The sequence below is a fragment of the Dermacentor variabilis genome, chromosome 4 (genome assembly GCF_050947875.1).
Source record: "Dermacentor variabilis isolate Ectoservices chromosome 4, ASM5094787v1, whole genome shotgun sequence".
NCBI lineage: Eukaryota > Metazoa > Arthropoda > Arachnida > Ixodida > Ixodidae > Dermacentor > Dermacentor variabilis.
The window spans coordinates 68,025,767-68,038,424 of record NC_134571.1 but is presented as its reverse complement, the minus strand read 5'-3'; the positions used below and the strand labels follow the sequence as shown (position 1 = coordinate 68,038,424).

Genomic DNA, 12,658 nt, shown 5'->3' with positions numbered 1-12,658 from the left:
CAGCCTTATTCACACGTAGCCGCAGGACAAGGAGTTGCGTGAAGCTTGGCTCGCGAAACTAACCGGCAGACAGCCATGGGCTACAACTCAGATACGCAGCAAGCACAGACGCGAGGAACATTTCTGCTACGGCACCGGGACTGCGATGTTCGGCGAGTCGCTGAAAACGCGCACTGAGACGCTCGCCCGCGCCCGTTGCCCAGCTAATGTATGACGGTTTGCTCTATGAACTTGGTGATGCTAGATGCAAGTTCAGGGAGCGGTAAGACGCACATTAAAAAAGGCGTGGTATATGGTCATGTTTGTGTTATGAATTAATGCACTGGCTTACAAAAAAAGAAGCAGAGGGAAATCGCACGCTGAGAAGACCAATAAACATACAGTGCGACGCAACTTGAAAAATAATATTGAAATGTCCAAGAATTTAGAAGACAAAGATTGAATCGTCGCGACGGCACATCGCAGTCGCCGTAGACGTCGAAGTCTCCATAACGAAATTATTTTTGAAGAGTTCTGACACCGTCCACGCAACAATGGCTGATAGTGTGCTGTCAAATGCTCATATACTGCGGCCTAAAGCTCACGGCACGGTGCGAAAACGCACTCACAGCGAAAGCAAAACATTGTGCGCGGACATGCATGCAGACGCGCAGTCGGTCGCTGCCAACCCGTGCGATCGCTGCATTGAGGTTTCATTCTGTTATGCCCCATTTGGTTATACAGACAGCCTACTCTAAGAACACATTTCACATAGTTTACTTTCAGCGTTTGCCTACCTTTCACGCAAGAAGCCGGTTCGGGAGACTGCATCGCTGCGACCGCGCGTAGTGGCGTTCGCTGTACGTATTCTGTAAAGAGGCAGCGTCTGTAAACGATTCTGAGCTTTAAGTTTGCCAAGATTATTATATCGACAGTCAAAAACTTCCCTCGTTTTTAGAGTACCTATATAAATGTCCAGGAGGGCTGCCGCTGGTGTCTTTATTGAGCACCGTGAGCAAAACCTATGAGGAGCGCGCCGCGTGATCGCTCATACTACGCAAGGGAGACGTTTCCGACAGATGGCGACTCCGTAACTCTTCGCCGCCAATATGTGTTTTCCATTCTATAAACTCTGGCATGATCACGTTAGGTCAGCACTCGTCAAACTTGCGCTGAAGGGCTCAAGTTATTCGTCACCCACAAGTTGGAGCGTGCCGTCGGATCTCAAAGGCCATACACGAGCAGCGCTTACCACGGCTTCGTCATATTTTTGTTCTCAGTTTTAGACTCATAATGGCAAAGCCTTTAAAAAATCAGGGACATGACAGAGACACAGGACAGTGCTAACTTTCAACTGACGTTTATTGAAACAGAGGCAGATATATAGCGAAGCGTATGCGCAGAGTGTGATTTATCTTTTGTATTTTTGTATCTTTCACACTTGCTTCGCTATATATCTGCCTCTGTGTTTCAATAAACGTCTTGAAAGTTAGAGCTGACCTGTGTCTCTGTCACGTCCCTGTCTTTTTGAATTGCGCTAAGGGCTTTGTCATTTTGAGTAAACCGTACAAACTACACTTTTAGACAAAGGTACACCCTTCGAGGTGTATATCTTCCACACAACGATAATCGTCATCTGCCTTGCTTGCGTTTTCGTTCTTGAAAACACCGCGCCCGCTGCTTTTCTGTCGGGAATGCTATGTCGTGGTGATAACCCGCATGCAGTTCGTTACTGAGATGTACCGGGCTCGCAGCGTTAAAGAAAGGAAATGCGGACAAGACAGATTACGTTTATCGTTGTGTGGCAAGATTCAACCCAAAGGGTGTAATTTTGTTTTAGAGTGTACCCTAAACATAAGACTTATTAAACGTCACTTTTAGAGCTATAGACTTGCTATGTTGTTTGTCACTATGATACTGCCTGATGGATAGATGGATGGATGTTATGAGCGTCCCCTTTCGGTGGGTTGCGCCACCAAGCCTATATTACAGGCAGCGCCTGCAGTGGCAGATGAGAGAAGTGTTGTCTTGCAGCGCCACTATGCTTTTTGCGGGCATAACGGGCAACATACGCTTCACTCTCCGCACTCGTCGCGTTTGGGCTGTTCAGCTGTCCGTGACGGGTCTGGGAAGGCGAAGCCGGGGATCGTCGGCTGTTGACGTCATGGTCGTAGTCCGTCGGACCGTATCTGTTGTGTTTTGTTGGGTCCCAAGAATGTGATGTGCACACCGGTGCTGTAGCCTGTGCCAGGCTGCGATCTTCGTGTGGGAACGTGTGTGTGTGTTTTCCTGTGTGCATCGCGTGCTTGTGTGCGCGCGTGTGCCATGCCGGGGTGTGCCGTCTCCTGAGGAGCAATGTTCCGCTGTATTCCACTGTTCCGTGGGTGCAACCGTCAAGTCGAGTACATCGACAAGAGGCACAGTAACTTGTTCAGTATACCGGACGATGTGCTGAGGTACGCGAGGACGTTAGAAGAGCTGCTTCTAGATGCCAATCACATTCGCGACCTGCCGAGAGTAAGTAGCGCGCATCTTGCACGCCTGACAGAGCTGTACGACAGCCCAGCGTTGGCTAGGCCTAACCGGCCGACTAGGCTTACGCCGCTGTTTTAAACGCTAATGCTTGCCTTTGCAGGGTCTTTTTCGACTCACGAAGTTGCGGAGGTTAAGTGTCAACGACAATGAAATCTCCCAGCTTCCTGCGGACATTGCCAACTTGATGAATCTGGTCGATTTGGATGTGAGCAAAAACGGTAAGCAGACATCATTACCGCTGCGTCCTGGGAATTTCTGCTGTTAGAAAGCGATGCGCGGTTCCTTATGTAAATAAACGATGCATCTAATCGGAGCTACCGAGCAGTGCCGGTCAGGCGACAGTTGCCGCTGTACTGCAACTCCTGAGTACTGCCAAGAGCAGACGGGAGTGCCAAGAAAAGCCAAAAACGCAGTCACGTGGTGTCAGCTGAGCTAGGTTGCGCCGTGACAGACAGGATCGCAGGAATTCTGCGCTCGCGCTTTGAAAGGTTTCCGACGGAAACGCTGTGGTACACCTACGCTACTGGGCTGCATACCTGGCAGATGCATTACGCTCTTATTATTATTATTTTTTTTCAATCTGCGGGAGCCTCGAACTGCACAGCAAGTTGCGGCTAGCGTTCGTACAGGTGAAAGACCGGGGACGACGGTGTGCGTTCGGCCCCGCCCTTCTAAAGTAATGCGGCGCTGACCGATCCCATTTCCGTATCTTGAAAAATAGTGTATCGCCTTGTGATTAGTTTGTGGCGACGCCTCAATTGACACTTTCTTCCGCGCAGCGCCCGGTAACTATTTGCTCCGAGCAAAGTCTCCGGAGGAAATGGGTGAGGCCGGGTACTTGCTCATAAGTGATTTGTACGACGTGCGCCGTGCCTTCATATCTTTCGGTTGCACAAGACGTCGGTCACGCCTCCTAGAAGCTACATTCCTTCGCGTCGTAACGCATGCGTCTATTTTACCGTGCAGCACGCTGAAAAAGCAAGATTTCTGCGTCCAACTTCCGGTCCATGAAAGTTGGGCCGGAGCTAGAGCGGCGATTTTCTTGGTTCATAGAAATTCTACAATATTTTAAAAGCCGCTGAACCGTCGTAGTAGTTTAGTTAGACATTATATGGCGTCACACTTTCCAAACAATAGAATGTGTATAAACCACAAGTTACTATGACCTGCATTCTTAAAGCTGGAAAGAGAACGTACGTGTTTGTTTTTCTTTCTAACAGAGAGTGAATTGCATGTATGTAGCTGCTTCACATTTTCCAGGGCGTGTTTCTTTTTTTTTTTTTTTTCTTAACAACATGCTGCTTTATATGCAATTTCAGTGTTATAGCAAGCTGACGGGCAATAGTTACTGCACTGGAGATGTGTTTAGTGCGCTTTCAATCTGACTTGCTGTGCAGGGTGCTTTATACACTTCCGTACATTCATTCAATACTGGTACGCTGTTATCACTCGTTGATACATTTCCGTCATCTCTTCACAAGTTTTCAGAACTACCCACCCAGCGGCCGTAGTATTGTGCTTCTAAGTTCGAGGTCAAGAGTTCAGTCCCGGCCGCGGCGACCTCATTTTGGTGGAGACAAAATTTAAAAATGCTTGTGTACCACGCATTGTTGGGTGCACGTTGAAGAAGCACAGGTGGTCGAAAGTAATCCGGAGTCTCCCACTATAAGATGTCTCAATAATCCCCCAAATTTAATTTAAAGTCCTCGCAACTTTCAAAAACAGCTGTTTGTAAAAGTGCTTTCTAAAGAATTGTTCTGTACTATTGTGGATGTCATCAGTCAGCTCTCAGAATACTTCGTTATACCATGTTTTACACACTGGCCCAGTGGCAATGGCTGCCCACCCCTGAGGACGATAATTAATAGGAGAGGGTAATTTTGAAGATAATTGTTTGAACAACAAGCATGCTTGATTGACGATGAGTCCACAACTGGCAAATGCCCTTAGCAAAGCCGTAATGTTCACATGCATTAGAGAAAGTGCTAAAAGAAGACCACATATTTTTTGTGCTCTGGTGAAAAGTTTGATTCCCTTTGCACACAGTTTATACATCTTCTAGTGGTGGTTTGATGAACTGTTCTAAATTTCATGTTTGAATTTTGTTATCATGGTGAATGTAATTGTTACAGCCTTCATTAGCCTTTTCTGTAGTAATAATGGTACATTTCGTGAACTATCTCAGAAGAGCTCCGCACCAATAACTACAGCTGTGCTTAAAGCCAACCGGAATGAAACGGAGATTTGTAAATCTCTTTCTAGTGAAGTTAGGCCATGCTTGTATGTGTACATTTCAACTTCTGCCAACTGTTCACACACATTCAAGACCAAATAGGAAGATTTCCGAGGGATGTCTGAAATAGAGAGCTGTGCATTTTCGCAGCTGTGCTTGTGAAGCAACCTGCAAGAAGATAACTGCCATGGTATAAACAGAATTCACACAAATTAAACACATTCAAGTTTGGATAGTCTTTTATTTTTTGTGTTCTGTTTCCTTGTGCCATAATAAAGTTTGTGCACTTAGATTTAAGCTGCTCTCTACTATCTTTAGCTGTTGCTAAATAGTAAAGTGTGCATGTATTTGAAATTGTAGAATAATGGACTGTATAGTCACTGCTCGCACATTCGTATGTTCTTCAGTTTTTTAGCACTTCACATCAACTGTGGGGGAAGAAAATATAAAACAGAAGAGAAAATGCAACTGCTGTCATTCCAGTCATGATGCACATAAGGACCAAATAATGCATAGGGGAGGGGGATTGGTGACACATTGCATTGCTTTAAGAGCCAGACTTTTTAGGCTAAACCACCTTTATTTGTGCTGAAATTTCGCTGAGGCATGGCATTCAGCACTCAGTATTGTTTTGGTTCAGGCTATTTATGAATGCTGCACCTATGTATCCATGCTTCAAATTAAGCCAAATACAACATCATTTCATATAATAGTGGCAATGTATGTTGTGACCATTTTTGGACAAGAAAGAAAACAACCAGAAGTCTGCTTTATTGCACACTGCCAATATAACATACAATGCACATATTCAGTTTTGTGTGAACTGTATAACGCATATGCTAACTCGCTGAAAGGATTGCCTTTCAGAATTTATTTTGGTAATCCATAACCATGTATGCTCTGAAGAGTCCTCAGTTTATCAGCAAACTGCTTATTTGTTCACGTTCATTCCATTTGTGCTTTGATTTAAACCTTATTTCCTAAGGTGCAGTGTAATGACGGGCACTTGCTAACATTGTAAATGCTAGGATATAAACATTGGTGTACATTAATGGTGAAAAGGCTATTAGAAAAATATTTGGTCCACATATTTGATCAGCTCCTGACACTATTTAGTTCAGTCGAAATTGCAATTAGCATATCCTTACTAAAAAGTAAAACGCAATTGTTAATCACACATTTTGTCCATTTTCTGTCGCTTGCAATCTCAGTTTCCCCTTATTTGTCCTTATATTGAGTTGTTACATGTAAAGAATGCTTTTTGGGATGTTCATTTGCATGACCTCCAAGAATTCATCGATGATTGTTGTTTGAAGTCGTTGAAGCAAGTTGCCTTATATGTTGCACCACACTGCTATCTGCGGCGTTTGATGGTTTTCCTTAATGCAAAGCACGGTTTGATATTGGTAGTGTAGGCAAATGGCAAGATTTAAGCATGATGCGACTTAAAGCACTTAACTGCGTAATCGTGGTTATGTGTACTCAACATTTGTACAATACATCATAGTAAAGAACATGCCACAATGTAACACCGGTCTGAAAAATAACCATCAAGCAGCCGATGAGGTTGATTCTGTACTTGACATTGGTGGTGGCATGAAACATTGCTGTGGTGCCTGCAAGTTCTGAGTGCTTTTGAACTTCTACAGGGCAGCTGATTTTGGTTAAGCAGCAGATGTGAAGGCCACTACCAGTGCATGATGTTGCAGGCTTGCAAGTGAGAGCTCCCAGAGATGTGCAGGATTAATGTCGTTACTAGGGCGAGCTTCCTCATCTAAGCCCGACAGATTCTGCTGATACTCGATGAGCTGTAACATTGAGATACAGCCATTGTCTTCAAGCATGAAAGAACACTTGTGTACCTCCTGGTATGTTGCATCCTCCAAGAGCTCAGGTAGTTTTCAAGGGGAAAAGTGCAGGCCTTTGTAAGTGCGACACATTTGGCGTAATCATGTACTTCAAAAAGGCTCTTTGTTGTTGTGAACTTGAAATTTGACTCATACGCATGATAAAGGAAACAGTGGGCGATAAAATGACAGCAAAATTTCGATTTGGCATACTTCAAAAAAGGAGAAAGCTGCACCACAGTCGACACTGCTAGCAGCTTAACTTTTCGTACAGTTCGGTGAACTTGTGAAGATGAAACCTGTGAAGTGAATTTAACTGGACATGCACTGAATTACCATAGGTTCGATGTCGATGAAGTTAAACGTAGATTAGTAGATGGAAGTACGAGGAGCAGTCTGCAGGGGGAAAAGCGAAGCGGCGGTGGTTTGGTTAGTCGGTCCAGACGCCAGCTTTTGTTTTCGAAAGCATTTCTTTCGTTGTGTGGCACGTTTATGGCGAATTTTAGTACGGTATGGTCATCCTGTTGAATTATAAGCGAGCTCGTGTGGCCGAGCTCGTCATTTGTCATTCTGGACGCGACGATAGAAACTTAGGTGCCCTGTCTCCCGACACGCTGCCCGTCGGCGGCCTCCTCCATACCAGGAAGCAAGCGAGAAGGGACGATTTCTCCCCCCCTTTTTTTTTCTTATTTTTCCCCGTACTTTGCCACCGGGGGGGGGGGGGTTGTATGTACTACCTGTGTGTTTGTCTGCGCGTGCAGCGAGAGATTATCGCTTTGACGGTGTTTTTATTATTATTATTATTATTATTTTTTTTTTTTACGAGGATCGCGGATGTGTGCCCCCAAGGCGCGGCTGCGCTTGTGTCATGTAGTACACGGCCACTGCGTGTTTCTTACTATTCCTTCGCTCGCTGGCCTCGCCTCCTAGTCCTCTCCTCGGTGTCTGAGGGCGTGTCCACGTAGTAACCCTGGCATCAGTCTGCCTTCGCCGCTGACTGAGACGACTTTAACAGGGGCAAGGAAACGTCGCCACGTTGAGCTGGCGTTTACGTTCCCGTGGCTAGCCAACGCCGAGCTTGGAACCTTAGCCACTGTCTGCTGCACTCATGATTATTTAGCGAGAAAACTGAGCCATATATATATATATATGCCTCTGGTTGGGGCGTTCCTGTAGCCAGGCGTAACTGCTGTGTGCCGTAGCTGAGAGTCACCTTAGAGTTTTGTTGGCTCAGCTGCAACTCGGGAAATACTGTTAAAGACTGACCACCAATTTTCATGGTATCCATTTTTTTTTTTTTTTAGTGCAATGGAAAGCTTACCGGTCAGTATTTAATGATGAAGTGCTAACGCGGAAAACGGCGAGAAACATTTTCTATCAATTTTTTTGATCTGCAGTGAGGATGCAGTCGTTCGCTAGAAGCACGCTTAAAACGGCGAGAGGTGAGCGCTATAGCGGTTACACGCCGGCATTAATGGGAGGCAGACAAGCGTGGCCATGCTGTAACAAAGTATAATTTTGTTTATCAAATCTATGTTCCTGCGATTCATGCTTTCCGAATTGTTAAATGATTTCTGCGATAATAGCTACGTGTTTTCGTGGTTTCCTGACCTACTGTTTTGGTGTTTAACCAATGAAAACGAAACCAATTGCATCGAAAACGAAACGACGCCTTTACACGTGATGCGGAGTTCAGAGTGTTGCCGTGGCCACGCGTGCGTTTTTTATTTCCTTAGCATCGAATAATGCGCGAAGTGTCTGATAATATACGAACTGCAATTTGAAGTAATAATTATGATGTGCTTAATAGCAGTCGACTTACGTACAGTAATCTCATAGAATGCGTCCGAAGCACCAAGATTTCACCGCCAGCTCTCGCCACTTACTGGTTTTTGAGACTTTCTTTGCGAACTTAAAATTATAATTCCTACTTAAATCGCATATAGTGTGCTGGATTCTATCACTGTAAGTCATGGTCATTTCATTTCTATCAAGGTCTCGCAACACATTCTGGCCAGTTGTCAGTCCCTTTACGTAAGGTTTAACCTGACCACAATTTTCGTTGAAATAACGTAAGTTTGGGCACGTTGCTGTTCCATTACAACATCTGGCGCACAAGACAAGGACAGAGTGAAAACTGACGAAGGCAGGCGAGAACTTCTAACAGATTTATTTCAGACGCATCACACTCATATGTGTAGCTTTATAACAGCCTAAGTATGACGCGTCTGAAAATAAATCTTTTGGAAGTTAGTGCCCGTCTTTGTTGGTTTTTCACTCTGTCCTTGTCTTGTGTTGCGCTCTAGGTGCAATAATTGCGGTTGCACGGGCTGTTACTAAAACGCCATATATACGAGTGTGACGCCTCTGAAAATAAATCTGTTAGAAGAAGTTAGCGCTTGTCTTCGTCTGTTTTCGCTCTGTCCTTGTCTTGTGTTGTGTACTAGATTCAGTAACACAATTTTGAAAGTTACCCGCCGTGGTTGCTCAGTGGCTATATGGTGTTGGGCTGCTGAGCACGAGGTCGCAGGATCGAATCCCAGTTACGGCGGCCGCAATTCGATGGGGGTGAAATGCGAAAACACCCGTGTACTGAGATTTAGGTGCATGTTAAAGAACCCCAGGGGTCGAAATTTCCGGAGTCCTCCACTACGGCGTGCCTCATAATCAGAAAGTGGTTATGGCACGTAAAACCCCATAATTTCAATTTTAATTTTCAAAGTTGCGTAGGCGTAGATGTTTTTTAAGATCGCGTAGAATATTGCTCTGTAGGGTGGATTGGCAAGTTATTTTAACAGGCCAGTACTATCAATATTGCAGCGTCCACGGACCTACAGTAAAGTGGTGCATAGGCAAGCCGCATGGTTACATTTCAAAAGGATCGTTGCAGCGCAACACGTTTCGAAAGCGATGCTAGAAAAACGCGTGCAGTCCATCTATCCATTCATCCCAGTACACGAGCGCATTGTCAGATTCAGACCGCAAGAATAAAAAGCAGACTGATACATGAACTCGGTCGCCTTGAACGCACATTTTCAGCAGCAAGATTACGAATACCGATCCCCGATTGCTATCAATCTTGCTTTTGTTCGATCCCTTCGGGAGTGAATTATCCGAGACTTTGGATTAACGGAAGCGCTTGAACGTGTCCGATTTAAAAGGAGCGCACATTAGTCGATTTTAAATAATGGACATACTCTATTCCGTTTCGAAAAAGGGGAAAAGAACATAGCCAGGGGAGTTGTCATTATGGTGCTATGTTTACGCCTGCAAGATTATTCGCGCGCATTCCATGTTGCGAATGACTACCTCGTTTAAAGCCCTTATTTAGAAAGCTTTAGCCAACGTATACTGTGCACGTCTCCAGGCGAAGGTTATTTAGTGCGCCCATTTTGTTAGTGGCCAGGACAGTGACGGTATTAGCAGGCGGTGGCTCTGTGCCGTAACCCTCGATTTGAGGGCAGCGTCATTGCATTAACCGTCGGCGAGCTGGAAGAGATGCGGTCCTTTTTGTTAGCGTAGTTTTCAGTGACGTAGATAAATTGTGCTTCGTATCGGCAGTCCAGGCCACACGGTCTGGAACCATATACCGTCTCGGGCACGGCAGTCGCACGTGGCGAAATAAATGTAAGCGAAACTTTGCATTTCGAGACGTAATAACAGGCCTGCCTTGCCGGTGGCAAGGCTCGGGAGGTGATTTTTATTACGGATAGATAAATGAACCGGAAGCGAGAGTTTGAAGTAAATGATATCTAAGGCGTGTGGTATAGCGGCGCGGACCGGAGGGGATAGCCGAAAACCATTGGAGCGATCAGACCGGCAGAACACGCAGGACGTGCTCTTAGCATCTGTAAGCGCGTGCTTTTTAGAGAGAGAGAGAGAGATAGAGAGATAGAGAGAGAGAGAGAGAAGGCGTTTGTTGTGTGTGCGTGAGAGAGAGACTAGACAGACAGCAGTCGTGGTATCGCGCACGCGTGCTTTGTTGAACAGCGAGGGCTGGTGCGTTCCCTCGGTCGGCCGTGTGTCATGGCTTCGTTGCGCACTGTGGTCCAGCCAGGAAGGTAATCTGGTGGAAGGAAGTGAGGGCTGAAACCGAGCTCTACGTACCTCTGCGCATGTGTATACCGCCCAAGGGCATGGTGTTCACTGGACGGCATCAGCACGCTCAGATGGTCGCCTCTGCTTGCGGGGACATTCCCCTTCTTTTTGCGTACATCCATTTCTTCATCGCTTTATTTCTTGGGGGGTAAAAAAAATAAAGTAAAATCCACCATCTGTTTTCAGCGTTGTCGTCTTGCTGGCGTTGAATCTCGTAGTTTCAGGATGTGTTGACCCGAAGAGACAAGTCCCGCTCCCTCTTTCTCTCTCTCTATCTCTTTCCAGAACTTTCGACGGGTTACCGTATTAAATTCACTGCAGTCTTCACGCGGTGTTGACCCTCCCTAACCACTGGATAGCCGAAGTTGCGTTAGGACAAAGCCAGGCGCTGCCTGAATCCAAACTTTTTTCCTGCCTCTAACCGCGCTGTGGCGCGCCCTGTTTAGCTGTCGACGTGAATATAGTTAACTAATTTTGTTCGTTTGTCGTGATTTTATTCTTGTTCAGTAGCACGGCCGCTCGATGACGCACACTTGTGTGTTTTCACCGAGTGGCCGTGCCAGTAGTGTGGCGGAGCGTGAGAGCGTCATATGTACAGGTGTGCGCACTAGCACAGATTACGTCGCCCGCATGAGCGCACATTTAGCAGTTTATAAGGATGTGCACGGGTGCATGTGGATCTAATGCTCTTAGTATTATAGGGAACGGGACGGTTTCGGGGAAGAGGATACGGGCGTTCCAAATGGCGATCTTGTGTAAGTGGCCACGTATACCCCGCGCTCTTGAGCGAGTTTTATAAACCTGATTCGATGAAACTTGAGCGAGCTCTGGTACGGTTTAAACTCAGAAGCATAAATCGTTTTCGGAGAGGCGTAGGTGTTACAAGCATTAAGTGAAGCTGTTTGCCGTGTCTGCGTGGCAGATAAGTCGCGCGTGTGCGTAAGCGAAAGAACGACAGGGATCGTGTATCACGAGCCTGAGTGAAGACGCACGAGGTTATAAACATATAGTTAACGGCGTCGGTGTGGAGATTACGGCTCGCTGGAACTCGAGAAGGAATGGTTCGAGTGACATGACGATGCAGCTGTACTGTTCGCTTGTGCGCGACGACGTTCGCTGCTAGAGATTCTTTTGTCAGCGTGGTCGACGCAGCTTAGATGGCAGTTCGTTAATTAATAACATGCGTGGCATGGGGTTTTTCTTTTCTTTTTTTTTTTTTTCGTCAGGAGTTAAGCGCGCACCCACGTCTTGCCGCGTCTGTCCGTAGGGTACTCGGGTGATTTCAGGGCGGCTGTCAAATAATCTGCACTGACAGCCACATAGAGATGACAGCCGGTTGGTGCTTTGCAGATAGTGATTACTAATCAGTAGACACACCGATGAGTCTGTTAAAAATCGCCTAGTAAATTCCTGCAGCGCGTTATCAAAAATGCCGTAAAGAACCCAATAAGGCGCCGGCGTGCATTCACTGCGAGTTCTGTTCCTGAACGTTAGCAAAAGTTGTACAAAAGAAATCTCTCAGGCATGGAGGCGTCAAGATGAAACGGACCTTGGTGCAAACTTTGTCTCTTATTTTTTATCGACTTATCTCCGCGAGAACTGCCGCCTCACGGGCCACTTAAATCTCTTCCGGCTGGCTGTTGTAGTGCGCCCTGACGTTGCCCGTCTGCGCTGCAAAAGTCGTTAATGATGAGTCCCAGTGTTCGTACACCTCCTTGCAATCCCTGAATTCTGAGGGGGGGGGGGGGGGTTCAGTTAAGAGCCCCTAAACCTTCTTGAAGATAAATGTGCTCCTTGAATTCCTTTAAAACTGGGGCTGGGGGCGACGTTTGAACATTCAAACTAACAAAATCCGCTAGGGTCTATGGTATGCACACTGTCTATATCGGGAAACAGTCCTAGATAACTTCTAGAGTGTCGCTAAACGGTTGCAGTGTGGCGTGCCCACAACCACCTGAGATGGGCT

The 12,658-nt window shown here is 46.1% G+C and overlaps 1 protein-coding gene across 10 annotated transcripts in view; it reads left to right on the top strand.

The window, feature by feature from the left end:
- The first annotated feature begins 2,050 nt into the window (after positions 1-2,050).
- Positions 2,051-12,658, top strand: part of LOC142579306 (protein scribble homolog) — a 180,594-nt gene continuing 169,986 nt past the window's right edge. For all 10 annotated transcript variants that reach the window (XM_075689368.1, XM_075689365.1, XM_075689362.1 and 7 more), the window contains exons 1-2: positions 2,051-2,496; positions 2,615-2,732. In XM_075689368.1, the coding sequence (XP_075545483.1) occupies positions 2,335-2,496; positions 2,615-2,732 (280 nt within the window). In that variant the 5' untranslated portion in view covers positions 2,051-2,334. The remainder of the gene's footprint in view (positions 2,497-2,614; positions 2,733-12,658) is intronic.